At 34.7% G+C, this 16345-nt stretch overlaps 1 protein-coding gene across 3 annotated transcripts in view; it reads left to right on the forward strand.

The window, feature by feature from the left end:
* Positions 1 to 16345, forward strand: part of SNX24 (sorting nexin 24) — a 76699-nt gene that overhangs the window by 34064 nt on the left and 26290 nt on the right. For 2 of the 3 annotated variants that reach the window (XM_039329848.1, XM_039329849.1), the window contains 2 exons: positions 3743 to 3826; positions 8350 to 8454. In XM_039329848.1, coding sequence (XP_039185782.1) covers positions 3743 to 3826; positions 8350 to 8454 — 189 coding nt within the window. Of the gene's footprint in view, positions 1 to 2972; positions 3167 to 3742; positions 3827 to 8349; positions 8455 to 16345 lie in introns of those variants that run through there. The other variant, XM_039329851.1, reaches the window with a different exon arrangement.

The raw sequence follows: 16345 nt of genomic DNA on the forward strand, positions 1-16345 counted from the left end.
TTTAGGCATGTTAATCTAAGAAAAGTGTAAGTCTTCACACACTGTTCTTCATTTATATAAGTTAAATGGCTAATTATTTCCCCTATCAACTATTGGTTCCATGTAGAAAGAAAGTTTTGAGAACTGAATGCACTTTTATTGTGGGAAAGAGAAAGAACGTTCATTTGACTGTCAAAGAGTTATAAATATAATCTGTTCTATCTGCTGCATTTACGAATTATACCTTTAAAAGGCAGAATATAGTCATTGAAGTTCTTTATTGCTTGCTAAAAGAGCCAAATTATATAATAGGTTAAATACCCATGATGAATTCCACCCCCAACTTTAAAGTTACACACATTGATGGAGAGGGAAATATGGTTTGAAAGATACATTTATATGTGTTTGTTGTTAATAGATATTCTTTGCCATGATCTGTATGAAAAGTTCTGCCACAAGCTGTGATTTTTCTTGGGAAGAAAAGTTATAAAAAACAGATTTAAGGAGGAAAAAAATAGCTTTAGTACAGTGGGAAAATATTTCAATCTAACAGACTGCTTAGATTGAAAATAACACAAGAAACATATGAATCATAAAATGTTGGCTTAGTGTGTCCTGAGAACTTAAACAAATGTAGATTATTCTGTAAGAACTTGGTGCATTGTGTGAACCAAATCTCCATAGTCCCAGTTCTCAAGTTATTACTTTAATAAGGATGTGCATATTAAATCTATACATTAGCTTTTTTTGTTCAAAAATTGTAAAATGGAAGTGATTATGGATTATTCTTAGTCTTTATGCAGCGCTATATGGACACTCTTTTTTGTTCAGAGATGATCGTGAACGTGTAAGGAGCAAACCCAACTCTCATTATAGATCAGAAAATATATGAATGTTCTAATAGAATTTAATTCTATTGTGCATTCATATGATAATATATGGGAGAGAAATAATTTGTATGCCTCATAAGATAAAAGCAACCTGCAGTTTTAGTTAAAACAAATTATTTCTATTAAACAATTAATGATTATGTGAACATTACAGACTTAGATCCATGGCATCAATTTGTAACATTAATTTCAATTGCTTTGGAATAGAGAAATATCATAAATACAAAAATAATCATGTCTGATATTTCTTCGTGTGGGATTTCCTTCTACCTCTCGTATCATTCTTAAAGAACTAAATAGTATTTTATAATTTACTGAAATTTGCAAACTATTTTTTCATTTGGGCAAATAGCTGCTGCAACCTGTATTTTAACAGCGATCCATATGTTGTATTTATAAAATTGTGTATGCTTGTTCAAGAATAGAAACATTTCCTTTTTGGTACAGATCTTCCAAATATAAAATTTCCTTTGCAAAAAGCTCAACACAATGTGATTTTATTACAACTGCTGGATCTTATTTTTTCAAGGTCCAGGTAATTGAACATGCTATGATTTGATGTATGCATTTGTCATGTGGCAAATTCTTAAGACTCTTGAAGTAAGACGTTTTCAGTATGACCAGTATTTTAAGAATTTTGAATATCCTAAAGCTAATTTTAACTGTTCTTAGCAACATACCTCAAATTTGAAGAATTAGAATAATAAAATTACAATAAAGATGTAATGTCTGTTGAAAAACAAATTGTATTGTTGCTGGTAGCTAATCTGCTAAGAAGAGAAACAATGTTCATATATCACAGTAAGCCATGGTTTGTTTTACTCCTGGGTTTTTAAAGAAACCACAATTGACTAGGTTTATAAAACATACTAAATTATAATTTATAGTTAACTAATTATGATTATTAGATTCACATAACATATTAAACTAAAGCCAAATAAACTGCATTATGTCTCTGTACTGTACAGCATATGAACTCTACAATCTGAATGCAATTAGTTTACAGTTATGAAAGGGGATTTTGAAAAGTAAAATACCCGAGATATAGAATTTAGTAACATATGGGTAATAGTATTAAGCCATATCTATTCAAGAAAACAATCCCCGACATACAGAAGTTTCAGACCATACATACAATATGGAAATCCCAAATTATTTTCCAACTTAAAAAATGTTTATGAATTTTGACCATTGATCCTGAACTTTGATAAGAGTTTTTTGCTGAGGCATCCGCATTGCCCCCCAAAAGATTTACTATAGCTTACTTCCTTGATTCAAAAGCCATACTATATAAAGAAAACCAGCCTGCTCTAAACTTTCATTTACTAGATGATCAATTGATGCCACCTAGTTACCACTGTACTACCTAGATAAGTTTGTTGTTCCAGTTCACCCATAATTGATATGTTGTATTTGTTTAATGTGTTTTCTGTCTGGGTTCATCAATAGTGTTAAATCATAAACCATGACTTACAAATTGGGCTGGGTTCATAGAATACACCAAGCTAAAATGAAACCATATTACAGCTTAGTGCATTGTGTAAACCTAATTTGGTATAGATATTAAATGATTTACAAACAAAATAAAGTTGCAAATTTTCACATAAATACATTTCACCAAAATTCATTCTTTTGAAAGTTCTTGAAATATAGATACTCTTTTACAATTGTTCCCTATCTTATTACTGAAATTGTGTTAGAAATATTAGTCATGCAGAACAACGATCACATCCCCAAATGATGGAGGCAATCTTGGGGGAAGTCTTGTCCACTTCCTTGAGACAACAAGCTTGAATACATTCCGAGTAACTTGTCAATCTCTCAGCTGGCTTCCATTTCTAAGTAAATGTGGTTTTATCCACAAAAAGCTTAGATAACTGTAACAGACAAAGTTACATAGTTCTCTTTTTTGTAAAATAACTAACATTATTCCACAAAATCATGTCACAAAAAGAAGGTTTGCTTAACACAGTTTTAGACTTAGAAATCTCCTGTATATATTATCCACTCTCTCAATCTATTTTTCTTTTTTTTTCTGAAGATAAGAATATTTACTCATTGTAAATAGATTGTCTTATGCAATTTTCTGATCTTGGTTTCACTAGGTTGTGTTTTCATAAGCATTGTGAGATATTTTTTGTCACCTGCCCTAAAGATTTGACCCAGTGACCTGAAAATCAAGAAAATGTCATGTTAGTGGCTACTAATTAGTGGATCTACAGAGCTGCTTCATCTGGCCTTTCAACCTTGTACAGACAGCATCCAAAGCTGTCATACTCATCATGCTAAGAAAACAAGTCAGCACCACATTTTTTAAAGTAGTTTAAACACTTAAAAAAAGTCCAGCTGAGACTAAACATGAGTATATAGGTTAGGGCAGAAATTAACCTATAATGTAGTCTTTGTATTTATATCTCATGCAGTAAAGATACAAAAAAGTAGAGTAGCCTATGGGATACCTATCACTGTATGTTGTGAATGTACTGTATGTAATATGTGATCAGAAAAAGCACAATTGTTTCTCAGTTATTTTGCATTTTTAAAATAAAATTCCATCACCACATTGCCTGTGGGATAAAATATATTCATGGATATTCAGTTGCAAAATGCAGATAAGGTAATGTCTAGGAATAAGAGTGGTGTAATAAAATAGTTTTTTTAGGCATTAAACATTTTAATCCTTAGATGGATTTAAAGAAACACTTGGTTAAAGGCATCAGAGTGCTCGTTAATCAATGTTGCATCCTGGTATCTCCTGAGTGTGGTGGGGTTTTGAGAGGTAGAAAAGATTGGCTACAATAATTAAAGCAAAGAAATCGATCACAAAGCAAACATATCAGGAAATATATTAAAGTAATCTTTTATTTTCACAGGTCTTTAAGATAGAGGTACTAATGAATGGAAGAAAGCATTTTGTTGAAAAAAGATATAGTGAATTTCATGCTCTCCATAAAAAAGTAAGTATAGTGTACAAATTGTTCAGGTAATACTATCTGTAGCCTATTTCCATTCATTCCCAAGTAATAACTTCATTTTATTTCTGAATATGATAAGGAAGTTTTATTTTACTTGCAATACTGTCCACTGTTGAACAATTAAAGATAGGTAGATAGGTAGGTAAGTAAGTAGGTTGGATTAAAAAACAAATATCTTGTCTGCACAGAGAAAGTAAGGTTTTCCATTCTCTTCAGATCAAGCATGGGGTACTACTTTTTTTATATAGAGGCCCACCGACCCAGATAAAATTCAGTCCAGGCCCTCAGCCAAAGCTAGGTGGTAGTTGGACTATTTTTTTTTTTTTGTCTTTTTTGCCATCTTTTTTTTGGGGGGGGGTGTTAGTTCTCTCTGCATTCATTACTACTAGATGATCAAGCAAAGGGCAAACAAATAGAAAAGAAAAAAAATTAAATTTCAGTAATTCGGAGCTGGTGCTCCCCTCTATCCAGTCTTTTTGAGAGAAAATCCAACTCTATCTACCTCTTTTTTCAGAGGGAAAGGCTAAGTAGGAGTAGGAGCTGCTCTCAATGCCATGCCACTTTTTCAAACTGTACTGGGTAGAAGCATTGATCTTGAGCCAGCCATTTGAGGTTCCCTCCTGCAGCCAATGTGACAACCTCATTATTTTCCAAGCATTGCTTTACAAAGTGGGATGTGCAGCAAAACCCTGCATGTAGTTTATAGAAATAGCATTTTAATCTCCTTCTTTCTTCTTCAGCAGCCACTATTTTATGCTCACTGATCATATCCAGTTCTTCTAGGCAGAATGGGAGTTTTCACGTCAGGTTTTCTTTCTGCTTATCAACTTTGGTTTGCTACTAATTTTGAACAGTGTTTTATCCTAACTTGAAGACAAGTCCACACTGCCTGCTTGCTCTGATGCAATGATGGCTCACTATCTGCTTTCTGCGGACATGCCTACATGTGTTTGCTTACGTTACAATGTTCTCTCGCAGCTGAGGTAACTTAAAATGCATATCAGAAGAGGTGTTTTCCTTAATATCTCATGACAAGATGATGTCTCCAACAAATGCAGGGCATGCTGATGTGTCTGAATTAGGTGTTCCATGCCAGCAATCTCTTGGCTCCGGTTGTTCCTGCAGGTTTCCTCTGGAATTATCCCCTTTGATCTTACTTTTATCCACTCCTCATTTTTCTCTTGGTTGCCAGGAAGAATGGAACTATCATTTCTGCAGATTTTTTTCTTTTTTATGTGAGTTGGTCAACTGATTGACCATCGAAACGTGGAAGTCCTTAAATCATGTCCTTTAGAAAGTTGCACATTAAAACAGTATGGGTAACAGCAATCACAGACGCAATTTGGAAACTCAGCAAAGATGCACATGATGGCAGCAAGATTTAAATTCATCTGATTTCTTACCAGCTCCAGTATCGCAGGGAAGCATAGTAAAGCTGTTGGGTCTATGTGGCCTAAATTGTGAGATTAAAATATATTTAATTATTTAAACTTAAATTTTGGTTACTGTCATGTATTATGATTGATTTGTTCACCATTTGTAGCATTGTGGTTTCAGAAATACATTGCTGACTTACTATCCCATTTAAAGCTGAAATCCAGAAGAACTAAAATCCATGCCAGGAAATTGTGGGCTTTCCCAATCCTATATGAATCACCAGTTTCCATATTTAAAGAGAGACATAGGTTGGCTGTGCTATCATTGTGACTCAGTCATGATCTTTAACAAATTCAGATCTGCTTAAGTTTATCAGAACATTATCATATTGGAGCTTTTCACATGCCTATCAGAAATAGTAGTTGTAGAAACACCACCAGATTATGGAAATCTGGTTTAAATGAGCAACTATAAATTGTGAACTCCTTCCTGAACAGTAGCGCGCGCTCTCTCTCTCTCTCTCTCTCTCTCTCTCTCTCTCTCTCTCTCTCTCTCTCTCTCTCTCTCTCTCTCTCTCTCTGATATTCAAATCTGCCTTGAAACATTTGTTGACACAGCTTTTAGTCAGATGACATCTCCTCAAGATGAAAGATGAAATGTAAATTACTCTAGCCCCGTGGGCATTACATGTCAAAGTCAAATTGGAGTTTGAATGTCCTTTTGACTTTTGATCTCCACTCCTTCACACAATTTTTGAATTGATAAAATACCTGGAGAGTACTTCTCATTTTAACTATAACTATATTTGTTATCTTTCTTTTTACTTTAATTTTTATTTCTAATGCAACCTGTTTTGTATATAAAATGATTTAATGTTACTTTATATGCTACCCTTTATTGGAATTCTGATATATAGGTATTATTCTTGCTAATGAGACAAGGAAGTATAGGTCTCTCATCTACAGTAAAATAGTAGCTTATCCAAGGGCACTTAATAGCCAAAACTGTCCAGATATGCCACAATCACCAGATCCCTTATAGTTTTTTTGGAGAGAAATCGATTTTGCTAATATTTATATCCTGCTTTTCCATTTTAAAAACATAAATAAACTGTGGACAGGAATTGATTCATATTGACTTACCTATTTGGCTATAAATCAGTCAACAGAAAGCCATAATTTAGTAATTGTAGAAGATTCTTTCATACTTCAGCCAATCATAATTTTTTCACTTTGAGATGCACAGTAGAACTGCTATATAAAAGCTGTAGAAATGTGGACAACCACTAGATGGCAAGCATTGAAGTTTTCTATTATTCTTTGCTGCTGTTTAGCAGTTGTCCACAATTTTGCAGGCCAGATCTTATGGCCCTAGCACAGTGACGGCAAACCTTTTGGGTTTGACATGTCAAAAATTCAGAAAATACCTAACTACTCTGCTGGTGTGTCGCACACACATACACACACACAGAGGAAAAATAATTATCTTCCCCTCATCTAGATCTCACTGAACAGTGTCAGTCTGTGGTAGCACTGAGGCTGGGCCTAAAGTAGAGGAGGCCTCAACTTCAGCCTTCTAGGGCAGGGGTCCCCAACCCCTGGTCGGGGGGCTGGGATTGGTCCGTGGCATGCCAGCAACCGGGCCGCACAAACAAGCCTCTCTCCATGTAACCGGTCCTTGGTGCCCAAAAGGTTGGAGACCTCTGTTCTAGGTCTTTAGCATGCCAGGCCTCAACTTCAGCCCTACCACACTGATGCTACTCAAACAGGCCACCTTGCACCTGTGTGATTGCCCCACAGCACAATGCTCCCCAGGATCTGCTGCTTGCCACTTACGTTCTCTTTCCGTTGATAGGCCCCTGCAGCTTACCTAAGGCAGTTTCAGGTCACACAAAGCTTTTGTTTTTGAAGTGTCTTTAGAGAACGCCCTTTCACAGCCTCTGTAGCCTCCAAAACCAAACGAAAGCACATCCCATTCTTTCAGGATTTACACAAGCTCCAGAGTCATGCAACAGCACAGCCCTCTTGCACGACATCCAGAAGTTGTACAAGAGCATACCCATCCACAGCCTCTGAAAAATCATATAAGAATGGGATGTGCTTTTGAGTAATTGTTGGGTATTGTTGAGCAACACTTGTGCCATTAGAAGATCTCAGACAATAAGCAGATTCCTTGTTGCTTCATTACAAAAATAAATTTAAATACTACTCAGAACATTGGAAAGTAAGACTATATCGCATGTTGGTTAAAAGTGATTTTCTTTTGTTTTGAAATTAATATAATTTGTCTCTAATCTATATGTGTCAACCTTGGCAAATTTTGGAAATGCACACTTTGAGTATTGGTTAATGATTTTGATTATCATTTGAACTTGAAATCTGTGCACATAATTTATGCAATAAATGAATTCATAGGTTTTTTAGTTTTATATTCTTGTCAGCTACTTTGAATTCTGTCAAATTAAGAAGTCTGAATGGAAAGTCACAATTGTTCATTGAGATAATTTCCACTACCCAAAAAAGGAGAAGAACAATAATATATATACTTATTCATATTGATGCCAATCAGTCTGCCCTGTCCTATAATCTCTGAGACTTAATTCATTCAATTTTTTTGTTCTGCTCCTTATTTTTCAGTTTATGAATTTATTGCCCTAAGCTATTCTCTCAAAACCAAACCTTTTGTCTGTATTTGCTATTTTCTAAACCACCCATCCTGCAAGAGAGAAAAAAAAACAAATTTCATTTTGACCATATAATAGTTTCAAGGTTTGTTTTTAAAAATGCTCAAGAGTGCATGCTAAAATAGGAGTTAAAGTCCATTCTTTAGAGTTGTATTAGAGTTGTACATTGGTTAGTTATTATTTAGCTGACAAAATATTTAGTCCCAACTTAAGAAATTGCCCAATCTGTTAACTGTTACAAGTGTTTATTTCAAATTTGCAGTACCAATACCTTTTGTAATTGAATAAACCCACTTACAGTCATAGAGGTTTTTCATAACAACGCTTAGTTTATTGATTTTTTGTCTTCTTTCCCAATTTGTTTATTTCTCTTTTTGTAAGTTTTTATTTTTAAAGAATCTGTTATATTGATCGGAGAGTTTATTTATTTGCTCATATTTTTTAGCTTAAAAAATTCATAAGAACTCCAGAAATCCCTTCAAAGCATGTGAGGAACTGGGTACCCAAAGTTTTGGAACAGCGTCGGCAGGGATTAGAATCTTATTTACAGGTAAGAATCTTTTCTCACAAGTTATATTAGGAGTTTGAATGCCAGCTGCTTTAAGCTGTATCTAAAAGTGATCATTGAAGTCTGCTCTTACTTTACATATAACCACTCTAGCAATATATTATTTGCTTTATGTGTATCTAAAGTATTTATATGTGATCTTTGTATAAATATATTGTTTTAAAGGCAGTTCCAATTGGCATTTGCAAAGGACAAAGACATGGTTATGGCAAAGAGAAAATTTAAACTTGATTTAAAGAAATAGCATTGATTCAGGACAGGTTAATATCATTGTTCTACATGCAATGGTGGGATTCAGCTGGTTTGCACCACTTTGGCAGAACCAGTAGCTAATTTTTTATTGCCCAGGCCCAGAATAGACTTCCAGAAGCAGCATCCACAGAGAGAACCGGTTGTTCATATATTTGAATCACTCCACTGTCTACATGTATTTAATACTCTTTATCCACTGTAACATTAAAATTAAAATGATCTGTTTAACATGTACACAAACTGGAGGTGCTTGGGGAAATAGTATAGAAGGAAAGCATTCTTCTAGTTCATCTTTCTTGTTGCCTTCTATTCCTGGATAGTAGTTATCTCAGTTTTTGTGATTTTACAATCTTAGTTTGCTTGTATTCTAAAAACTTGGACAGAGCATCTAAAGGACAGAAGTACTTCTTTGCAGTCATGTAGTGAGCAATGAAAAGTCGTTAGGGTATGGTATCTGTAGGGAAGCAAACGACAATATGTATATCATGCCATGTGCATGTGTCTAATGATCTTGTGTTGAATGTCATTTATGTAGGGATATTAAGATCTGTAAATTGTCAAACTGATACCATTGTAGTCTGCTCCAGGTATGTGGAATGGAAGAAAGAATCAGCTAGTCCATTTCTGACATGTTATTTTTATTCATCAGGTCCCAAAGTAAATGTTTCAACAACACAATATTTTAAATAATTCTTTTAAGAGTCCTTGAGGTCTACCACTTTCTTTGTTTGTTTTTGTACTTTCTGTGAAGGTGCTTGTTTTGAAAAAAAATAATCTCTTATATACTTGCCATGGTCTTAACATTCTTCACTCAAACCTTTTCTGTGGATGGTGCTTTGATATAAACTGTTTGAATCTGCAACCTTATATTAACCTTTACTTTTAGCCTGTCATATGAGACAATGTACTGTAACATCTGTTGAATATTCTGAATAACATCTAAAAATGAGTGTTGCACTCATATTTAATTTATTTAATTAGGATATCTGGTTTCTTTTTTTTAATTTTATTGATTTTCAGAGCTTTGTTTTCATTGAGTAAGAACCATGATTTTCTTCTTGGAAAAACTTTACCAGAGTTGAATATTTCCAGGGCTGAAAGAAGAAAGAAGCAGGTTCCTTAATTTCATCCTTCTCCCTACTACTTCTTTTATCTCCAAAACTCTTCTTTGGTGCTCTGGGGAACCTAGTGGGACAGTGGAAGAAATAGTGGTGGATCTTGCAAGCTGAAAAACAAATTTGTGAAAATGACCCCTTCCCATTTCTGTCAGTGAAAGTCTTTTTCGATTGTCAATTTCAGAAAAGGCAGGCACAGCCACACTTCTCTGTGCATTAATAATTCATCTGTGGAGATGGTTACCAGCATCAAATTTCTGGATGTGTAGTTAACAAATAGGCTGGCTTGGTCACTCAGCAGTGAGATACTGGTGAAGCGGGCACAGCAGCGCCTGCATTTTCTGTGTCACATGAGAAAAACACATCTTCCTTTCCCTATCCTTACCACTTTCTACAGAGGAACGATCGAAAGCATCCTGTCATACAGCATCACAGTCTGGTTTGAAAGCATCACTATTTCAGATAGGAAAGTGGTACAGAGAGTGGTGAGGATGGCTGAAAAGATTATTGGCAGTTCCCTCCCTTCCATCCAGGACATAGCACATAAGCCTTGCTTGAGCAGGGTCTGCAAAATCATCCTCCTCATGACCTGTTTTCTTTGTTAACCTTCTGAAAGGAGGCTCCGTGGTATCCGAAGCAGAACATCCAGATTCAGTCACAGTTTTGTTCCATATAGTATTAACCTTGTGAACTCTAAAGCTTCCTCCTTCCGTTATGTATTCAAGATGGATAGTGATTAATATTTATATGTGCATATATGTAAGGGTGTAGGTCTATACATATGTTGTATATAGTATGTTTAAATGTGTGTTATGTATGTGTACACTTTTGAGAGCAGGCCACTAAATTTCATTTTTAATGTGTGCCATTGTGCCCATAGTTTAAAAAATGACTGTCTGTCTGTCTGTTTATCTATCTATCTATCTATCTATCTATCTATCTATCTATCTATCTAGATAGATAGATAGATAGATAGATAGATAGATAGATTAGATATAGATATAGATATAGATATAGATATAGATATAGATATTTACCTTGAGTGTTTCTTGATGCACCCTGTCGGCCCAAATATGGGAGAAAGAAATCTTCTTTCTTTTTCTTTTTTCTTTTTACATATTTGGGCCGACAGGGTGCATCAAGAAACACTCAAGGTAAATCTCCTTCCCCTGTCTCTTCCCTCCCTGATACAGCTGACAAAGTGAGAAAGAGCCTGTGGTCTAGAGGTTAATACAGCTGCCTAGCATGCAGCTGGAATCTCAGAAGGGTAAGTTTGGCTGAAGAGAGTTAAGAAACTCGAAATAGCTATCCCATTCTCCCTTAATTCTTTGTTAGTAATCCAAATTTTATAAGATATAGATATAGATATAGATATGACCCAAAATCTGTTCAAGTGATAGTACTACAAATAAAAGGAAATACTTGATGCAGCCCAGGAAGAAAATTTAATAATATAATGTCAGATTTTTTTTCTGATAGTGAATACATATAATAATTTTAAAATACAAATCTGATTTTCCTCTCCTAATGCTTTGAAATCATTATTGAAAGGTATTTTTGAGTAGGAAAAAGCTAACCATTTTAGTCATGGTACAGTACAATTCTTTCAAAGAATTCTTTTCAAAGTTTTTTAAAAAAACATTTTGGCTGCAACCGAGTTATAAAGAAATCATACAACTGAAAATGTAAAAAAGGAATGGGATGTTTAAACTGTACGGATTTCTTTTATTACATCATACAAGAATTTGGATGGTAGGAGAGATAATGTTCATCTAATAAAGTAATATATTATTATCAATAGCTGTAGTTTTGTGTTTTTAAATTATGTTTAGATTCTCTCACCCTAACAGGTACTAACCAAATTCATCTCACAATTATTATTTTCTGCTCTTAGCAAAATAATGGGCAGTTAGCAAAAGATATGTTATAAAAGTTCTTTGCTTGAATAAGAAATTTGCTTTTGATTAGCTTTTAGAAAATGGCTTACCAAGAGCAATTGACCATCCTGTGTTTCAGGTCAGCAATATAAAAAGAAGCATACTAGATTTAATTGAGATGGTGACAAATATTAATTCTCTACTGGCTAGATTGAACATCTTTTTGAAATTCTGTTTCTTACTGAAAGAATTTGATTTTCAAATGCATGAAGAAGATATGGATACCAGAATATTGAGGTTTAAATCCATCATATATTTGGGAAATTCAATTTCATTATTTTTCTAATAGGAACAATAGAACTATAGTGGATGGACAGGGAAATAAATTAAAGACAAATTCATTCTTATCCCCAATTACTGCTTCAGTGACTCCATCCAGCCACCTCATTCTCTGTCGTCCCCTTCTTCTATTGCTGTCAATCTTTCCCAGCATCAGGCTCTTCTCCAGTGAGTCCTTCCATCTCATTAGGTGGACAAAGTACTTGAATTTCAACTTTAGGATCTGGCCTTCTAAAGAGCAGTCAGGATGATCTCCTCTAGGACTGACCGTTTTGATCACCTTGCAGTCCAGGAGACTTGCAGGAGTCTTCTCCAGCACCATAGTTCAAAGACTTCAATTCTTTTGCGCTCAGCCTTTCTTATGGTCCAACTTTCACAGCCATACATTGCAACTGGGAAAACCATGGCCTTGACTATATGTACTTTTGTTGGCTGGGTGATGTCTCTGCTTTTTAGTATGCTGTTCAGATTTGCCATAGCTTTCCTCCCCAGGAGCAAGCGTATTTAATTTCTTGGCTGCAGCCCCCATCTGTGGTGATCTTGGAGCCCAGAAAAATAAAATCTATCACTACCTCCATTTTTTCGCCATCTATTTGCCAGGAATTGAGAGGGCCAGATGCCATGATTTTGGTTTTCTTAATGTTGAGTTTCAAGCCAACTTTTGCACTCTCCTTCTTCACCCGCATCAAGAGGCTCTTTAGTTCCTCTTCACTTTCTGCCATTAGAGTGGTATCATCTGCGTATCCTAGATTGTTGGTATTTCTCCCGGCAATCTTAATTCCAACTTTTGATTCATCTAGCCCTGCCTTTCTCATGATGTGCTCTGCATATAAGTTAAATAGGCAGGGCGACAGAATACAGCCTTGCTGGATTCCTTTCCCAATTTTGAACCAATCAGTGGTTCCGTGTCCGGTTCTCACTGTTGCTTCTTGATCCGCATATAGGTTTCTCAAGAGACAAATAAGATGGTCTGGTACTCCCATTTAAGAACTTGCCACGATTTGTTGTGATCCACACAATCAAAGGCTTTAGCATAGTCAATGAAGCAGAAGTAGATGTTTTTCTGGAACTCCCTAGCTTTCTCCATGATCCAGCGTATGTTGGCAATTTGATCTCTAGTTCCTCTGCCTCTTCAAAATCCTGCCTGTACCAACACTGTAGGTAAAGCAAAACTTAAAATACAATGAAAAGCAGTCTATTGGGATCAGAGTGGTGCATATTGGCTACAAGTCGCAGATTCAAATCTAGAAAGATACTAGCTTGGCACTGTTTTGGATAAATATGAAAATTCACACTTCCCCATCTTTTCACTTGTGTTCAGCATTTATTCAAGATAAATGCTGAACCTGGAGGAAAAAATAATAATCCTATCAGTCATGGTCAGTGCTTCAAGGATCTGAAGAAAGCTTTTATTTTCCTTTCCTTTTTCTCTTACTGATGGTGTAAACTATAGAAATTCACCCAGAATATATGCAAATATATTTCACCTCAGTTTTATCTTTTTTTTTAAGAAAGTCACTGAATACGTCTATTAACCACACAGAAAACTTAGCAGAAATTATTCAGTGTCCTTCTTCCCGGGAAATCCTGATTAGTTTTAAATGATCACTTTTGTGTTGTGTTTATACAGATCTCTGGAAAGCAGGCAACTAAATTTCATTTTTGATGTGTGCCATTGTGCCCAGAGTATAAAAATGACAATAAAGGTTATCTTATCTTATAAGTGTGAAGAGCAAAAATGTTCTTTATCCTCATTAAAGTTTGTGAGGGGTGTGTTAAATAATATTAATGGCTAGGATTGTCAGTGGTTAACAGTACTTTCCTAGTACAAGTGATTTTATTGATCAATGCAGACTCAGGGTAACAGGGTAGATTATTTTACTGATTTTATTGAAACCTTAACTAACTTTGTTAGTGCACCACATATCTTTAAATGGATCTAGATGATGATGAAGATTAAGAAAAGCAGAAGACCATCCATCTTTTTTGATCTGTTAATAACTTAAATCCATCATTGTTGGTAAGAGCTGTTTTCAGATTCTATGGAGTCCCTGTGTGTGTGTGTGTGTGTGTGTGTGTGTCTCACGAAGGAAATGTAACACACCAACAAAGTTTTATTAAGTATTTATTTTAACCATCAGATAACATATAATAATATTTTTTCAACAAGAGAAACAGTACATTCTGCTAATAATAAAAATATCAATAATGTTCACTTAACTCTGAGCAGGATTTTTGCAGAAGCAAGCTCAAATCTTTCTTTGTTTTATCTTTTTAAAATAGCTTTTAAAAACAATGTATAGATCACATGCTGTCTATGTAGCAAATATGGAGTACTAAAGACTGCAAAATGAAGGATACTTAAAATGAGAGACGAACTACTTTTGCTTTAAAATTAGTATGGTTGGAGATTTTTTTTTTTTAATGTTTGGGAATAAATAGGGCCTATGTTGGAAGCCAATAAGTTCTTTGCCAACAGTCTAGGCTTTGGGGATGGCTAGATGATGTAGTCAGTTAGGGGAAATATTGCAATGTGTTGGGCATGCAAACTTCATTGTCGTTTTGTTGAAATCTCTCCTTGTCACAGATACCTCAGATATTTTCACTTTCTTTGCTGCCATGTACAAGCAACTCACCTTTAGTCTTTTGTATCATTTAAAGAAAGTATCTTCAATCAGAGAGAGTTTATTGTTTTCTCTTATTCTCTTATGAATCTTATTCATGCATTACTGGATGGAACAAGAAAGAGACAAATGGGAAAGAAAAAGTGATTTTTCTTTTTTCTTCCCACCAGTTCAAGAGAATGAAGTTCAACAATATATGAGACCAGCAGTGGGAATATGTTTCCCACTTCTTAATTGTCTGAGTTACCATTGTATTTTACTTTTATGTGACTCTTAACGTTCATCCAAACATATTGACTTCTATCTCATATATCACTGAAATCATATTTATTATTTTACTTACTTAAAATGCTTATATATTTGCCCATCTTCTATAATACAACTTTGGGTAGCTCACAACAACAATAAAAAATAAAATAAAACCAAAACTAAGCACCTTAACCAACATTCCCCAGTACATCCAATAATGTCTCTCTGTGAGCTCCTATCTCACCTTATCCCACTACTTGGCTACGGATTTTTCAATCTGCAGAGTAATGTCTTATCAGATTATGGATCATTATTTCAAGTCATTAAATATGACTGGGAAAGCTTGTAGCAGTAATGCCAACTGAAAGTGGTGACAGACATATTGTGCTAGAAATATAACCCACTTTGTTAAAAAAAATATCTTTATTTATGATACTACTGTTTTACCTAGACTGAGTTTCTCCAACAGTAAGACTGGGGTCTTATATTAATTTTTGCTCCAAAAGACGCATTAGGGCTTATTTTTCAGTTAGGTCTTATTTTCAGGGAAATACCGTACTATATGCATCCATCTAGCTGATGATCTTAACTGGGGCTTATTTTTGGGGTGGGGCTTATATTACGAGTGTCCTGAAAAATCATGCTAGAGTTTATTTTTCCAGCTGGGTCTTAATTTCGGGGAAACACAGTAGTACCATCTATTGTACATAAAGATGACAATATTTCAAATTTGTTGACTGTCAGCAATTTCCTATGAAGGTAATAACATATGGAAGAAAACAAATGTACCCTCTAGAACACCATAGGAGAAATGACAGTGGGGCAATATGCTGGTTCTGTAAACCGCTTAGAGAGTGCTGTAAAGCACTATGAAGTGATATATGAGCCTAAGTGGTATTGCTATTTCGCAAATAATTTTGACTTCATAGATCCTGGCTAAGATATTGTCAGTGAAAGCAAAAGATCTGAAGTCTCCAAAATAGAAATAAAGTTATATTTTCTGTGTATCTCATTCAGAAGAGGTTGTACTGAAGTAGTTTCAGTTCCAAAGCTAAATTGAAAACTAGATTGTACTTTATTGAGATGATTGATGTCATTGTTGTATTTTGAGTTAGAAAATGATCAGGTACATATTTATAATAATGGATGATACTTATATTTCAAAAGAATATTGTATTGATGAGAAATGAAATCCTTGTTTTGTTGTTCTCTTTGTTGTGTGGTCAGCACATGAAGTTTTCTAATTCTGTTTGCAGTCCAAGAATTATCTGTGGTAACTATTGAATGCTCAGAGTTTAGTCAACTTACAAAGCCGTCTTCCTGTTATAAGAATTAGATAAGCACGAGCAAATTTCAATTGTTAGACTTCACACTACTTTAGCCAAGAAATATAGAAAAATTATTTTAAAAGGTGGAT

This window comes from Crotalus tigris, unplaced genomic scaffold (assembly GCF_016545835.1).
Source record: "Crotalus tigris isolate CLP2741 ecotype Arizona unplaced genomic scaffold, ASM1654583v1 scf7180000024419.1143555, whole genome shotgun sequence".
Classification (NCBI taxonomy): domain Eukaryota; kingdom Metazoa; phylum Chordata; class Lepidosauria; order Squamata; family Viperidae; genus Crotalus; species Crotalus tigris.